The sequence below is a fragment of the Gossypium hirsutum genome, chromosome A05 (genome assembly GCF_007990345.1).
Source record: "Gossypium hirsutum isolate 1008001.06 chromosome A05, Gossypium_hirsutum_v2.1, whole genome shotgun sequence".
In the NCBI taxonomy this organism is placed as follows: Eukaryota; Viridiplantae; Streptophyta; class Magnoliopsida; order Malvales; family Malvaceae; genus Gossypium; species Gossypium hirsutum.
Window position 1 is genome coordinate 13484683 of NC_053428.1, and position 13990 is coordinate 13498672.

Genomic DNA, 13990 nt, shown 5'->3' on the forward strand with positions numbered 1-13990 from the left:
CTCTTAATTCTAATGTTCTAAAAGCTTTAAAACAAAGTTTTGATGGAATTAAGTTGATATTTTGTAAGTTCATAGGTTTTCAAGTATAGTTTATGTTGAACAAAAGAGATGAATTAGGGATTAACTTGAAGGAATTTTAAGTTAGAATTGAAAAAGGGATTAAATTGTAAAAGAAACTATAAGTTTTATGTTTTAGGGACTAAATTGAGGGAAATTTGAAATTAGCAAAATATGCTGAAATTTTGATAGTTAAATTTTAGTTTGGATGAAATTTGAATAGAAATAGAGTGTGAATTGAATTAGGAAAGTAAGTGAATTTAGTTAGGATTAAATTGAGAATTAGGAAGAAATTGAATAGAAATTCAATTATTTATTATAATTATAATTAGTGCTGTAATTAATATTACAAATTATTATTATTTTCGTAGCTAACAAAGTACCCGAGGCATCGGCGTCAAAAGGAAAGGAGAAAGTTATCGAGGACTAAAACGGGAGAATAACGGTTTGTATTACTATAATTCAAGTTATTTATTATTAAATGCTAAATTTTAATTTATGTGTCTAGTAAATGAAATGTGAGGTAAGTATAATATTAGTATTAATTTATTATTAGTATTATTATTATTATTATGAGTGGGAATTAAATTGAATAGTTTATATGAATTAATATTTGAATTGTTTGTTGATTGAAAGCGGGAAATGAATTTGAATCGAATTGTGAATGGTATTAAATTGTATGGAAATGTATTGAGTTGTGAAAATGTGTGAATTTGTGAAATAATTATTGATTGAAGGTGGAAAAATGATTGAATTGAAAGTGTGAGAAATTGTGATTGAATTGAGAATATATGTGATTTAAATACCCTATTAACTAGTCGGGCTGAGTCGGATATAGTTGGCATGCCATAGGATTGGAAGAGTTCAGGGATACTTCGACCTCGAGTCGATGAGACACTGGGTGTCACTATATTTCTTCGGATAGATTCGATGAGGTACTGGGTACCAACTTTCTTCGGCTTTGCCGATGAGACACTGGGTGTCAACTATTGCTTCGAACTATCCGATGAGGAACTGGGTGCCATTCTGGTGTGTTTGGTTGGATCCATGTATCCGCCAAAGTCTGAGTTTTGTTAATAGGGTAAATGATGAAATGATAAACCGAACGAGTTGGTCAAACGAGCTATTGAAATGATATGAAAAAGTTGAATTGTGAATTGAAATGTGAAATGAGATTGATAAATGAACCTAAGGTTCGTGATTTATTCAAACTCAAATTGTGGATATACGATATTGGTTGATGAATTGCTATTGTTGAAATATTGAATTTAAATTGTATATACGATTTATGCATTACATGTACATTATTGTTATAATTTGAATTATGGTAATACCACTGAGTATGAATTACTCAGCGTACGGTTGTTTCCGTGCGCAGGTCGATAGAAGTCAAAGGTCCCGGTTCAGCATCCAGATTAATCCCGGCTTCGGCAAAACTTGGTGATGTATTTTTCCTTTGGTAAAGGTGGCATGTACATAGATTGTGTATAAAGGTTATTATGTTTTATTATATAATGGTTAAAATGTTAGTATTAAAAGTTTATGGATTTTAATGAAAGAAGTCTATCTATTTTATCTAATTAGTACATTGTTAAATTTCAAATTGATATTGTGTAGATTGAGTTTGATTAGAAGTATTTAGAATAGAAAATGTGAATGTGAAATGAATTGGTTGAATTGGTGATATTTGGGAACTATATGGTTTTAATTTGGAGGGGGTTTTATGTAAAAATAAGCAGAAATGCTGCCGAAATTTTTATAAAAAAAAAATGAAGTCATTTGGTAAACAAACTAATAAATTTTATGAATTATTTTAATATATTGGTTATTTATTTAAGAATTGTTGTAAATCGTTCGATACGTCCGGTAATGCCTCGTAATTCTGTTCCGGCGACGGTTCGGGGTTAAGGGGTGTTACAAAAACAACAGCATAGAAAAAAATTAAGCAAATTTAGGTTTGGCCCATTCCAAAAAAAATCTTATCCGATTGATGGCCCGTTTAGAAAATAGACTTTATTTTTTGTCCAAAGCTATTTTTTAGGCCTATGTTTTTATCCAAATCATATCACTTTTCGAACGAATCTTCGAGTTTAGGCATGTGGCCCGACCCATGATCAGGTCTAATCATATGTGGTTGTCATGTATGAGTTTTAGTCCAATTGGTGTACTTTAGTCTAGATTGTAGTAGTTCTTAGCCTATTTTTTGTTATAATAGTTTTATTCTACTTTGTGATTACTCGAACAATTCGTTCGTGCTATAATAATTTAATACTTGTAATTACTTGGATATGTATTTATTCGTACCACTTTCAAAAAAAAAATTACATGTGATATCTAAAAAAACAGTTTTTAATATGTATTAGTTAAAATTTTAATATTTAGTGAAATTTATAAAATATAAGTTTTATTAATTGTTTGTTAAGTATTTAAATATAATAATAAAATTGTAAATTAGTTAATTAAGGGATACTATAATGTTTATATTAATTTCATAAAAGTGAAATTTTATAAACCAACAGATGAAATAAAAAGTAAAACAATTTTTTTCCTAATTAATTGAAAATACATTGGGAGAAATGTAAATAAATTCATATAACTATTTATGAATTAAAAATAACTATAAAATGAAAGAATGTATACTAGTATGTCCAAAATGTGGAAAACTTTACAAGAAATAAAAACCACCAAAAGATTTATATTGCAAATAAACCTCCGCTTAATTATCTTCTAAATATAAAATTGTGTTACAGTATCTTCACTAGAGGCACAGTTAGAAAGAGGCTAGAATTAAATTGTATTATTTTACGATAACAAAATTAAAATTTTATCATTTTAATAGTATATATTTTTATAATTTTTAAAGGATTAAATTAATTATTTCTCATTTTTTAAGAGGTTAAAGTGTAATTTTACTATATACTAAATTAAAAATTTTAAAATTATAAAAAAACTAAAGGTGAAATTTTTCATTTTAAGAGAGGCCGGCCGGGCCTACCAATCTCTTGGCTCTGCCCCTGATTTTCACTATGCCAATAAAAACTTATTTTTCATTTTTTAAAAAGAAACGTTGTTTAGTGTGTGTATATATATATATATAACTAAATACTCAAGCATCAAAGTTAAAAAATAAATTGATATAACAATTAAATATAATTTTGATTGAAATGGTAGAAATATTAAAGATTATAATGGTTTTGGTTTTAATCTTACCATATGCAAGTATTTTTATAGATTGTACATCTAAAAAAAAATTGCCATCAAGATTGATTGTTTTGTAAAAATAATGGGTTTTGGGCTACATTATTATTTATTACTTCGTAAAAATAAGGGGGTTTTGATAGTTTTACAATTAAGTATCAATTTAGTATTGGTTTTAAGAAACACTTTTGGGATAAAAAATACTTTCGAAATAAAATAATTGTTAAATAAAATACTTTTAAACTATTTAAAAATGCTTTTGGGACAAAAAATATTTTACAAAAACACATTTTTTGCCAAAAACAGAAGTAAGAAATTTTAAATTTTGCTCAAAAATGTTTTTTGGCCCAAAAGCACTTGTGAGAAGCAACGTTAAATTAAGCCTAAGTTAGAGGATCGACTAATGGGTGAGATCAACTCGATAAAACTTTTAAAAATAATTAGCCTATGACATACGCACCATATGGGCAAAAAAATCATATTAATAAACTGAAAATAATCCATTGTGCTTGAGATAATGCTGTATCCATTATGATTGAACATTGGGTGCCTAGGTTCCATGGATCCAACAAAGCTTTCTAAGAATGATGGTCAAGGGATTAAATTTCATGATATCCTCAACGTGGTTCTTGAAGTGGAGGCTCTACTAAAAATGCTCTGCCCGGTAATGCAGTATTGATGCTAGAGAAATTGATCATTTTGTGCCACCGTATGGTAGTCTTTTTTTATAGAAAACTACTCATTTAGCTCTTTTTTTCCCCCTCACATATGGAAAAAGTTATTTGATTGCATTGGTACTCATCTACTTCTACATGAAGCCTTCAGCTAATCAATGACTATTACGAGGCGCTTTTAACCTTTTTTTCTGCTACTTAATGGATGGTTCCAATCAATGCTCTTGATGTAGTTGGAAATACAACAGGTCTTGAAGATTCATCTCGGATCGAATATAAAGATGACAGTATCTATGTTCAAAACCAACAGGTAAATAGATGTTGTTGACATCTAATCTCTTTTAGCATTGACTTTTATTTGTAATCCAAATTGAGCCCTTTGGAGTGAAATTCATTATTGCCAATTATGTGGTGATTCTTCAATTGTCTCACACACCGTGAGTGTCTGTGATTCTGATGTGCTTTGTTGTTTGATTAAATGTTCTGCTAGTGTTTAATTGTGGAGTTTGATTGTCAGTCATAGTCTGTTTGCTAGTTTCATTGTCATTTGACAGGCTGATACATCTAATCTCTGGATTCAGAACCGGAGGAAGCTACCAGGCTTGCAATCTGCTCCATACTACAATATGCTACGAACACCTCATGGTTATATGCCATCTCACACTGCCCATACTTCCGTTAATGCTGCTGCCTCACAATCTTCTTAAATGCAATTCTAAGGCTTGTGCCATAGTGCTCCACAGCCTGCTGCAATGACAAACCCACATCATCTAGGCCCTGCAATGGGGGGCTAAAGTTGGTCCAGGGGCTCAACTAGGTGCTTACCAACACCCTCAATTGGCTCATTTTAACTGGACTACAAACTTCTGAATGCTGTCTAGCTATAGAAAGTTTAAAGTTTACTTTGTGAAATAACCCGCAATCTTTTTAATGCAATGCTTATGTAGTGTTTAATTTCCTCCCATTTAGTCAACTATATATTTTTAATATTTTGAATTAAGCCTTCTATGCCGTCCAACTCATCTTAAATTGGATTATGCGATAGAATGGATATATTAACCGTGTATATTGTTTAATCAGTATCTTTGGCTTTTGAAGCTTTTGATTGGATTTTACAAGTCTAGCTGCTAAAATGGTTTGGTTTAGATTATTGGGATTTGTATGGGGAGCTTGGCTGACTAAACAAAGCAAACCAGCACTAGGAACTTATCACCCACTGTGCTCACACTCACCAAAGCTTTCACTCATTGATGTTCATAATTGATTACCGTACCAGGCAGCGGTGGATCCACGCATGTGCCCATTGTTATTTTTGAAAAGCTAGCATTGCATCAGATGATCTTTGATGATTTTCTTTTGATGTTAAAAAAACAAAGGGGAAAGCAGGGACCGGGGCATTGTTCCTCGGGATCTTCAACACATCTTCACTTTCTATGTTGTGATGCTTTTCCTTTCTTTTCCTTTGCCATAAATTTCCATCGGCTTGGGATGGTTTGTTGGCCTTACATTGTTTTGTTCAGCCATTTAAAGACCAAGCACGAAACCAAGGGCTCAACCCCACTTCTCTTTTTTTACTTTCTTCTTTTTTCTCCTGGAGGAATAATCTTTCCTTTACGCTTTATCTGCTACCAATGTTTCTCTTTTTTTCCTTTCATGTGGATTCAGATTCTTATCTTGGCTAGCTTATCATCTTTCCATTTTGTTTTGAGATATAATTCCATGCTTTCTTTAATTAAATTACACCTCCATTCAGACATCACCTAAAACATGTAAGGTCTTGCTTTTCTACTAATTGAAACACGTTCAGACTCAGTGTTGAACCAGCTCATTGATAAATTATCTTTAGGGTTAATATACTAGACTTTATTTCTAAGTTTTTTTTTTCTAAATTTATTATGTGAGTTTAATTTCAATATTTAATTTGGTACTTCTAAATCAAATAGGCTTATGCAGGTCATGGAATGTTTGACACACCTGTTTTGATAAGAAAAACATATGTACTTAATTAAAACAAAATATTAAAGTACAATAATATAGTAAGTAAACTAAATACTTGACTAGATAAAAAAAAACTCATGTACCAAAATAAACATTTAAGTAAAATTTAAATACCGTTTTTGGGTTTACAAAAATTTTTCAAAGAGTTAGTGCACCCAAAATTTGAAGATTTGTTATTTATTATTATTGTCAATGGAATGATTCCTGATATTTGCAAACCCCTTATCCCACTATTCATCATGATTGATTTAAACAGTCTATAACCCTAAACCTTTGTACTATCAGTTATAGCAACAATTAGTGTTAGCATGTTACTTATGAGCCAGTTTATATTCATCAAAGCTAAATAATTGTCTAAATTCTGGTTGACATGCTAATTTTTAGTCTCACGTGTTAGTTTAATTGATATAAAGGAGTTTTAATTCTTCTGTTTATTTTCCCTCATCAGAAATCAATTTGGGAGTAACATGGGATGAATATGATTACGTGCAACTTTATAATAATTAAAATTATTAAGTTTGAAATAATCTGCAAAGTTAATTAGGTTTAATGAGTGTAAATAGTAAATGAAAATTGATCTGAGGTGAACTAAGTTGATTGTAGTTTACTCAATATTCATCATATTAGCCTCTTTTTTTTCTTCTAAAAAAAATCCCAAAAATTAGTAAGATGAATATAAATATTAGGCACACACAATACACGTATGGCCATGCACCAATATAGTTTTGGTCAAAATCTAGTGATGAGTTTTGTGAATTTAATTTGCATTACGACTATTTTACTACAAGTCGTCTAATTATTCATCATCATATAGTTGATCCTATTTCTACGAATATCCCTATCATAGCGACTTGTACATATGCCTTTAGAACTTTTTTTTTGGAAATTAAAACCTGCAAATTTCATGATTTGAATCTCTTCCAATGGCCATATAAACTATGAACTTTGCGTTGAATTATTGTTTTTTTTCAAAAAAATATCTATTTGTAAATGTTGAAATTTGTATTATATATTGACAAAATATCAACTCTTATGCGTGATTAATTATATTAATCAACTTGATAAATTCTTCACTAATGTCTTTCATATCAAAAAATATTACGCGTCGATATGTCAAATCGAAGAAGAAAGTGGAGGTTGGAGTCAACATCCACCGGGGAATATGTATATAAATGTAGTTGAATTCTTTGGTGGGATGATGGTAGTGGGAAAATTTAAAAAAAAAAAAAAACACTTTTTCAATTCTAGGCAATATATGTGAAATGAAAATAGAGCTGAAGTTTGGGGGGTCCCCAAAAACACTGGTATTCATTGATCTAAATCGAATCTCTGGTTTCTAAATTCTAATCATATGTCTCAAATAAAATCATCACATCCCTCTTCATCTCTAAGGAATCTCTCCACCACTTTTTTTTTTTTCCTATTTGCACAAAACCCTAGTACCTCTAAGAAGCTAGTTTGTCCCTTCTCTTATCCCATATAAAGTGTCATTATAACTCTTTAATTCGTTACTTAGTAACATATAAAAGAGAGCATTATTATTGATTGCGTCATATAACCCTATGTCACTGCATATATCAATCCAATATTACTTTGTGGCAAAGGCAAAAAAAAAATTATTAAGTTTTTTCATAGGATCATTGTCACCATATTAAGCGATTAAAGTTTAGGGATTTAGTTTGAAAATCTCAAAATTTGAAATGGAAGGATGAATCCCATATATGATATAGGGATTTACATGCATCCTCCCCAATGGAAGTAGTTGAGGGCTAAGCCAAAGGTACAGGATCTCTAGTTGATGTTTTGTTTTAAGTAATGGTAAACTACAAGATTTGTGGTTAACAAATGCATAAGTCTTACCTACCCAATTAATGGATGGAAAACTATGATGACTGCATAGATGCGATCCAATATTATAAAAATGAAGATGAAATTTCGTGAGTTTGAAGGGAAGATCCACACAAAGGGAAAAAAGCGATCATGAGAAGCTATATATGCTCACGCACGTTTGCTTTCTTTGGAACCTTTACCTTTTTTTTTAATTATATAATTTAATCTTACCTTCCCTTATTTTTTAAGGATCAAACTTAATATTTAATGTGAATTAATAAAAAATTTTATTTCAATATAAATATTTTATCATTAGACGCTATTCACTTTCTTTTATCATCGTTTTTAGATTTCACTAGTCACAAATTTTTATATTAAAACAAAAAATCGTGATTTTAAAATAAAATAATGAATTGAAGGTGTTAAAATAATGTTAGATTGATAAAAAGATATGAAAATTCTTCATCGATTCACATTAGCTTTGCACCATGTTTAAGCTTGGCATCCTAGGCTTTACATAAAGGTTAGGAGCCACGAGTGTAATCATTGTACAAATAAGCATCATCCCCACACCCAACATGCTCCTCTCTTAATTTAATTTATTGATTTTGATCACCAAAAACCATATTATCTTCATCATTAATTTTCTTTTTCTAACAGAATTTGTTCCAAGACATCTAACAAAAATGCCTTCTGTCATTTGCATTGCTAACTATATGCCAAATTTCCCATATCTGATTATGGGATATGCTGTTACATTATTTCGGGATGGGCAGTCCGAAAAAACAAATCTTGTGCATGAATCATCCCAACAGATGGTGCGATAAGGTATATTTCCCATCAATTATGAGATATTATTTAGCCATAAATCTGTTTGCATATCTATATCACATACATGCACGCATACGTACATACATATAATATTGATGCATATCTGCATCAAAATGAATAAGATAATACATGCATCAAGTACGTTTAAAGAGATTATAATGGATTTTGTGAAATTTTATTTAATACCATAAAATTATGGGTTAATTTGAGAGGCAATAATTGGGAGTAAGTGTAGCAGGAAATTATGGTTTGAAAGAGCAATAATTGAAAAGCATTTCTACCATGTAATAGGAATTGGTTAAATGGTTGGGGCATATGTTGGGAATATATCATGGCAGGAAATTTATGCATAAAGAGGGCCAAGAGTGCCCACAAAGTATAGGACAAATGGTGACGATTTTATAAATTTAAGATAAAAAAATTACTAAAAACAGAAAAGAAAAAACAAAACAAAACAGTGTTTTATATGAATGGACTGTGTGTTTTTGTCTATTATGATTGTGAAACCCCATAATTGTAATGCATGTTCACTGCTTAAGGGTCATTAAAACAGTGACCATGTTTGTAAATTATGGTATAATAAACTAATTAATTGTGCTTTGATGTTCATTAATTACTGTTCATCATATTAACTGCATGTATAATCATATTGCTGATTTTCTACACAGATGGACAAGTTTTTGCAAAGTATTTTAAACAAATAAGGTGAGGGTAATTAATATTGCCACATCATCATTCCATCCTGGCAGGCATTGGTTACAAGTAGGACCCACTTGCCCAAGAGAGAGTGTGTGTAAGGGGTTTATAAATACTTGTAAATTCTCTTCTCTCTCTCTCCCTCTCTCTATCAAATCATCCTCTCTGTTACTCTGTTCACTTGAGGCGTGGCTTTTGGCTTTCATTACTCTCTCTTTACTCTGTCTCACAGTGGCAGCCATCAACAACCCATCAATGAAAATGTCTGCTTTGAGCCAAAAAAAGAAGAGAAAGGGAGATAGCGAGAGCCAGTCTTTGTCTTCAAAATGTCTTCGCCTTGTTTCTTTCACATGATTAATCATGGACGTTGTTGCCATTAATACTCTCTTTCTCTTTCACTTTGTATCCAGCTTTTGACATCCTTTGAAGCAGACAATATCATTCATATCCCACTGATCGATTCTCTTGTTTCTTCCCTCTTTTCTTTTCTTTTCTTTTTTCCTTTATTTTATTAAGTTTTTCACTCTATAAAGCCATATGGATATGTGCGTTAAATTCCCAGAAGATTATCGGTACCGAACCCGGAGAGAAAACCCATCTTTCTCTTCCACTCTCCTTGATTCTATCTACCGTTCGATTGATGAACCAGGCGGCAGTAAAGGAGAGGAAAAGCTGATTTTCTGCAAAGAGGCTACCATGGCAAAGAAGCACACCAGTAACCGTTCGTCCAAGGAAGAAGAAATGGCGAGCCTTCAACGTGCCTGCATGATCGAAAAATGGATGGAGAAGAAGGCCGTTGATGATAAGGTTGTCTTTAATAGGCGAAATCCCATGGCGGGTTCTCAAAGAAACTCTCGAAACGACTTTGATCCCATGCTGTTGAACTCCAGCTCCACCTCTTCTGATTCTAGTGGTGGGTTCTCATCCTCGGAGTCGGATTCCTTTTACGGTGCAAAATCAAGGTCGTCGTCTTCATCATCAAGCCGTTACACCACTCATAGGCCTAAACCTATTCGGACAACCGTCTCAGCTCCGCCGCCCGAAGTCGAAGACGGTTTCCATGGTGCTAAACAACAAAAGCCAAAGCATGAAGGTGGCTTCGTGAGAACAAAATCCAAGGCGTTGAAGATTTACAGTGACCTCAAAAAGGTTAAGCAGCCGATATCTCCTGGGGGTCGGCTTGCAAGCTTCCTGAACTCTCTTTTCACCGCAGGCCATACAAAGAAGACAAAGATTCCAGCGTCTAGGTACGAGGGAACCAAGTCAAAGTCCGACCAGGCAACACCAACGACATGTTCATCGGCTTCATCGTTTTCAAGGTCATGTTTGAGCAACAAGACTCCATCTTCAAGAGGGAACGGTACGAAAAGGTCTGTCAGGTTTTGTCCGGTTAATGTTATTCTCGACGATGAGACCATCCGCCAAGAAAACGATCGTCCAATTCCAACGTCCATAAGATCAAGACCAACAAGCAAAGAGCTGGAGTTCTGCATCATGGAAGAAAACCGTCGAGTAGTGGAAGCTGCAAAGGATCTCTTAAAGAGCTACCATAAGAAGAAGGAAGAGTACGATATGAGAGATATGTGCACTGTGAATGCAGCGTCAAGCGACGACGAAGACGACGACACCGCTAGCTATGCAAGCTCCGATCTCTTTGAATTAAATAATCTGTCAGCAATTGGAATCGAAAGGTATCGAGAAGAACTGCCTGTGTACGAAACAACCCATCTGGATACTAATCGAGCCATTGCTAATGGTTTGATTGTGTAATAGTATGATTAGCACTAATTAACCAGTTCAACTGTTTGGGGGGTTTACATAAAAAAGAAATAATATTAATTTGTCTTTTAGGTTCAAATTTTTGATCTATGGTTAAATGATTTGAACATGAACCAATGATGATCATTGTCTAAAAACAAAGAAAATTAAATAAAAAGTGATTGAAGAATCTAAAAATCGGTGCTTCACACGCGACACAATGACAAGTAAAAGAGAGAGAGGTGAAAAGTAAAAGGCAGATTTTCTACACTATCATCATCCAAATAAAGCTTTTTGTTTCCCCTTTTTTGCTGTCAAATTTGTGGGTCCTTTTTTTTTCATTGCTTCAAATTGACACTACTCTCCAACCATACCATCTATTTTTGCTTATTCCCGATTAAATCTTGTAAATATGATAAATAGCGATAAAGAAAGGGCGATTAGACTTTAATGGCATTTTAGTATATATGGTTTTTGGTGTAGGGAGGGGTAGATATACATGCATTCCATGCATGGTCTCAAAAGTAGTGGACAAAATGGATCTAATCTTTGATCCCTTGGCTTAGATGTCAAAATTTGTTGGCTTCAGTTCAAAGTTTTATTTATATTTTATATGTAAAATCCCCACTATTTCTCCACTCCTTTTTCAAACCATATCTATTTATTCTTCCATCTCTTAACTTTTCCTAATTCTATCGTGCACATGTGATGCATTCCTTTTTTTATAACAAGGAAGTTCCAATTTCATATCTCCAACGTAGTATCATTTAGCATAAAATAAAAGCTAGCTAAAACTTAGCAGTTTTGGTCATTTCCATTTAGATATATATATTTTCAAAGGTCTATATTTATCTGTTTGTATTAACAAAAACCATCCATTAAATGGTTGTAACGAATTAACCAAAGGAATCTAAAACAGTAAAAAAAAGTTTTACCTCCATTAGTCAGAAGCTGTTTACTCCCCTTTCAAGTCGTTTCATCAAATTAAGAGGTTACATCAACAAATAGGGTGAATTTTTTTACTGTTAGTGACTTCCTCTTTTTTTTTTTTTTTGGTATCAGGATGTTGAATACATTTTTTGTCAGTTACTTTCTAAAATGATAAATAATTTATCACGAAAAAACGTATAAGTCAAATATTAATATATATTTTTTAAAATTATTAATAAAAAATATAAATATCAAATACTCATAAATAAATTTTTATTTACAATTGAATTAAAATCTGATTGAAACTCAAACAAATGCAGCAAAAAGTTTGAAATAATAGTATTGGGATACGTAAAAGTTATAAAACAAATACATAAAATATAAATATATGGTTTTGGATTTGGATTTGGATTTGGATTTGAATTTGGATTTGGATTTGGGAATATTTCTTTTCATGCGGCTGGTGTCTAATCATGAGATTTTCTGACTTGACGGCTACCATTATTTTTCCATCCGCATTATCTTCTTTATTGTACTCAAAATATTTCTTATTTGAAAATGAATTTCTTATAAAATAGTAAACTAACATTCGGATTTTTAAGCCAATATCAATGTTCTATTACATTGGAGGAACATGGGTCATGACTCATGAGCACCAATACACAATTGTGGTGTACATATTGAGCCGTGTGACATATGCATAAAATTTTACTCATTCTCCGTTAATATCACACTTTTATCGGTGTATATAAATTTTATTATTTTAATTTATTTTTAAATTTATAATCATATTAAAAATAAAAAATATTAAATTAAGTATTTTTTTAGAGATATTAAAATTAAAAATAGTTTTAAAATTTATATTTATATACAAATGTGTTTATAATTGAAATCTATATGACGTGCACATAATTATTATTATCAAACTCCGAATAGTTCCATCAATTTTATCATTTATGTATTTGGAAGCCTTGAAACAGAACAATGCTTAAGTAAGCATAGAAGATAGAATTGATGCAATCAGTTTTAGAATAAAAACGATATGTCGATCGTGTAAATTTTGAAAATATTGACTGAATGGTTTCGATTAAACCTAACTTTCAAGTTTCAATCATAAGATGTTTATCCCCTAAAAGATTCCTAGTTGCTAAGAGTTTACAAAATAGAGCTATCCATTCGAATTAGACTTATTCAAATAGTTTAAATTAGTGGTCTAATGTCGAAGGTATGCTCGAAAGTTTTGAAGAAAAATATTAAATTTAAAAATTGAGTTTTGTACAAAAATTTAATTATTTTTTTATTTAAATAAGATTTGAGCTCAAATTTCAATATTTAAAGTCCGAGCTTTACTCAATTTAGTCTAGTACGCTCTTAAAGGTATAACATAATTTAATCTATTTTATATATATGAAAAATGGAAATCGACAGATCCATGATTATTTATTACTAAGGACCCCATTTAAGTTCCCAGGACAATGAAGGGACATCAACTATTAATAAATAAATGGAATGGTAAGTGTCATCAGCATAGTGCGCATCTAGACAAGCTCTTGACGATATATAAATGTATATGTCACTTAACAACCGTGCAAACCTTATCTGATTAAACCAAGGCAAAACGCCCAACCAGATTAATTAAGGGGCATATATAGCACAGATCAGACGTGACCAGTCAGGGATTAGGGGGTGAGCTCACCTCACCACAAATGCCTTTCATTTTGGCTCGACAATCTTTATAATCTGTCCATGCAAAAGGATGCATTCCAGGTCAATAAAATGTAGTCACTGAGTTGTAGAGATCAAACCATTTGTCTCCAAGAACATACATGAGTGGACTTTGAGCCTCAAACTTTGTTATATTTGTGTGGTTAGGTATAAATAATAATCTTCCTCACTCTTCTCAATTATTTGGCAACTGTAGAAATAATTGCCAAAAAGCTTTGAAAGTTTTGTCAATTTTGTTACATTGTGTCAATTCACCTTTTGAAGGTGCAAGAACTTGTCTCAAAATTGAGTCT

General features: G+C 31.8%; 1 protein-coding gene across 1 annotated transcript; it reads left to right on the plus strand.

Moving 5' to 3' along the window:
- Positions 1-9418: 9418 nt before the first annotated feature.
- LOC107958385 (protein BIG GRAIN 1-like A) lies at positions 9419-11142 on the plus strand. The gene has a single exon (XM_016894150.2). It carries the CDS (start codon positions 9822-9824, stop codon positions 11052-11054), a length of 1233 nt encoding a protein of 410 aa, XP_016749639.1. The 5' UTR covers positions 9419-9821; the 3' UTR covers positions 11055-11142.
- The last annotated feature ends 2848 nt before the right edge of the window (positions 11143-13990 follow it).

Coding starts and splice junctions, on each gene's coding strand:
- LOC107958385 (XM_016894150.2), top strand. CDS start 9,822: ATGGATATGTGCGTTAAATTCCCAGAAGATTATCGGTACCGAACCCGG.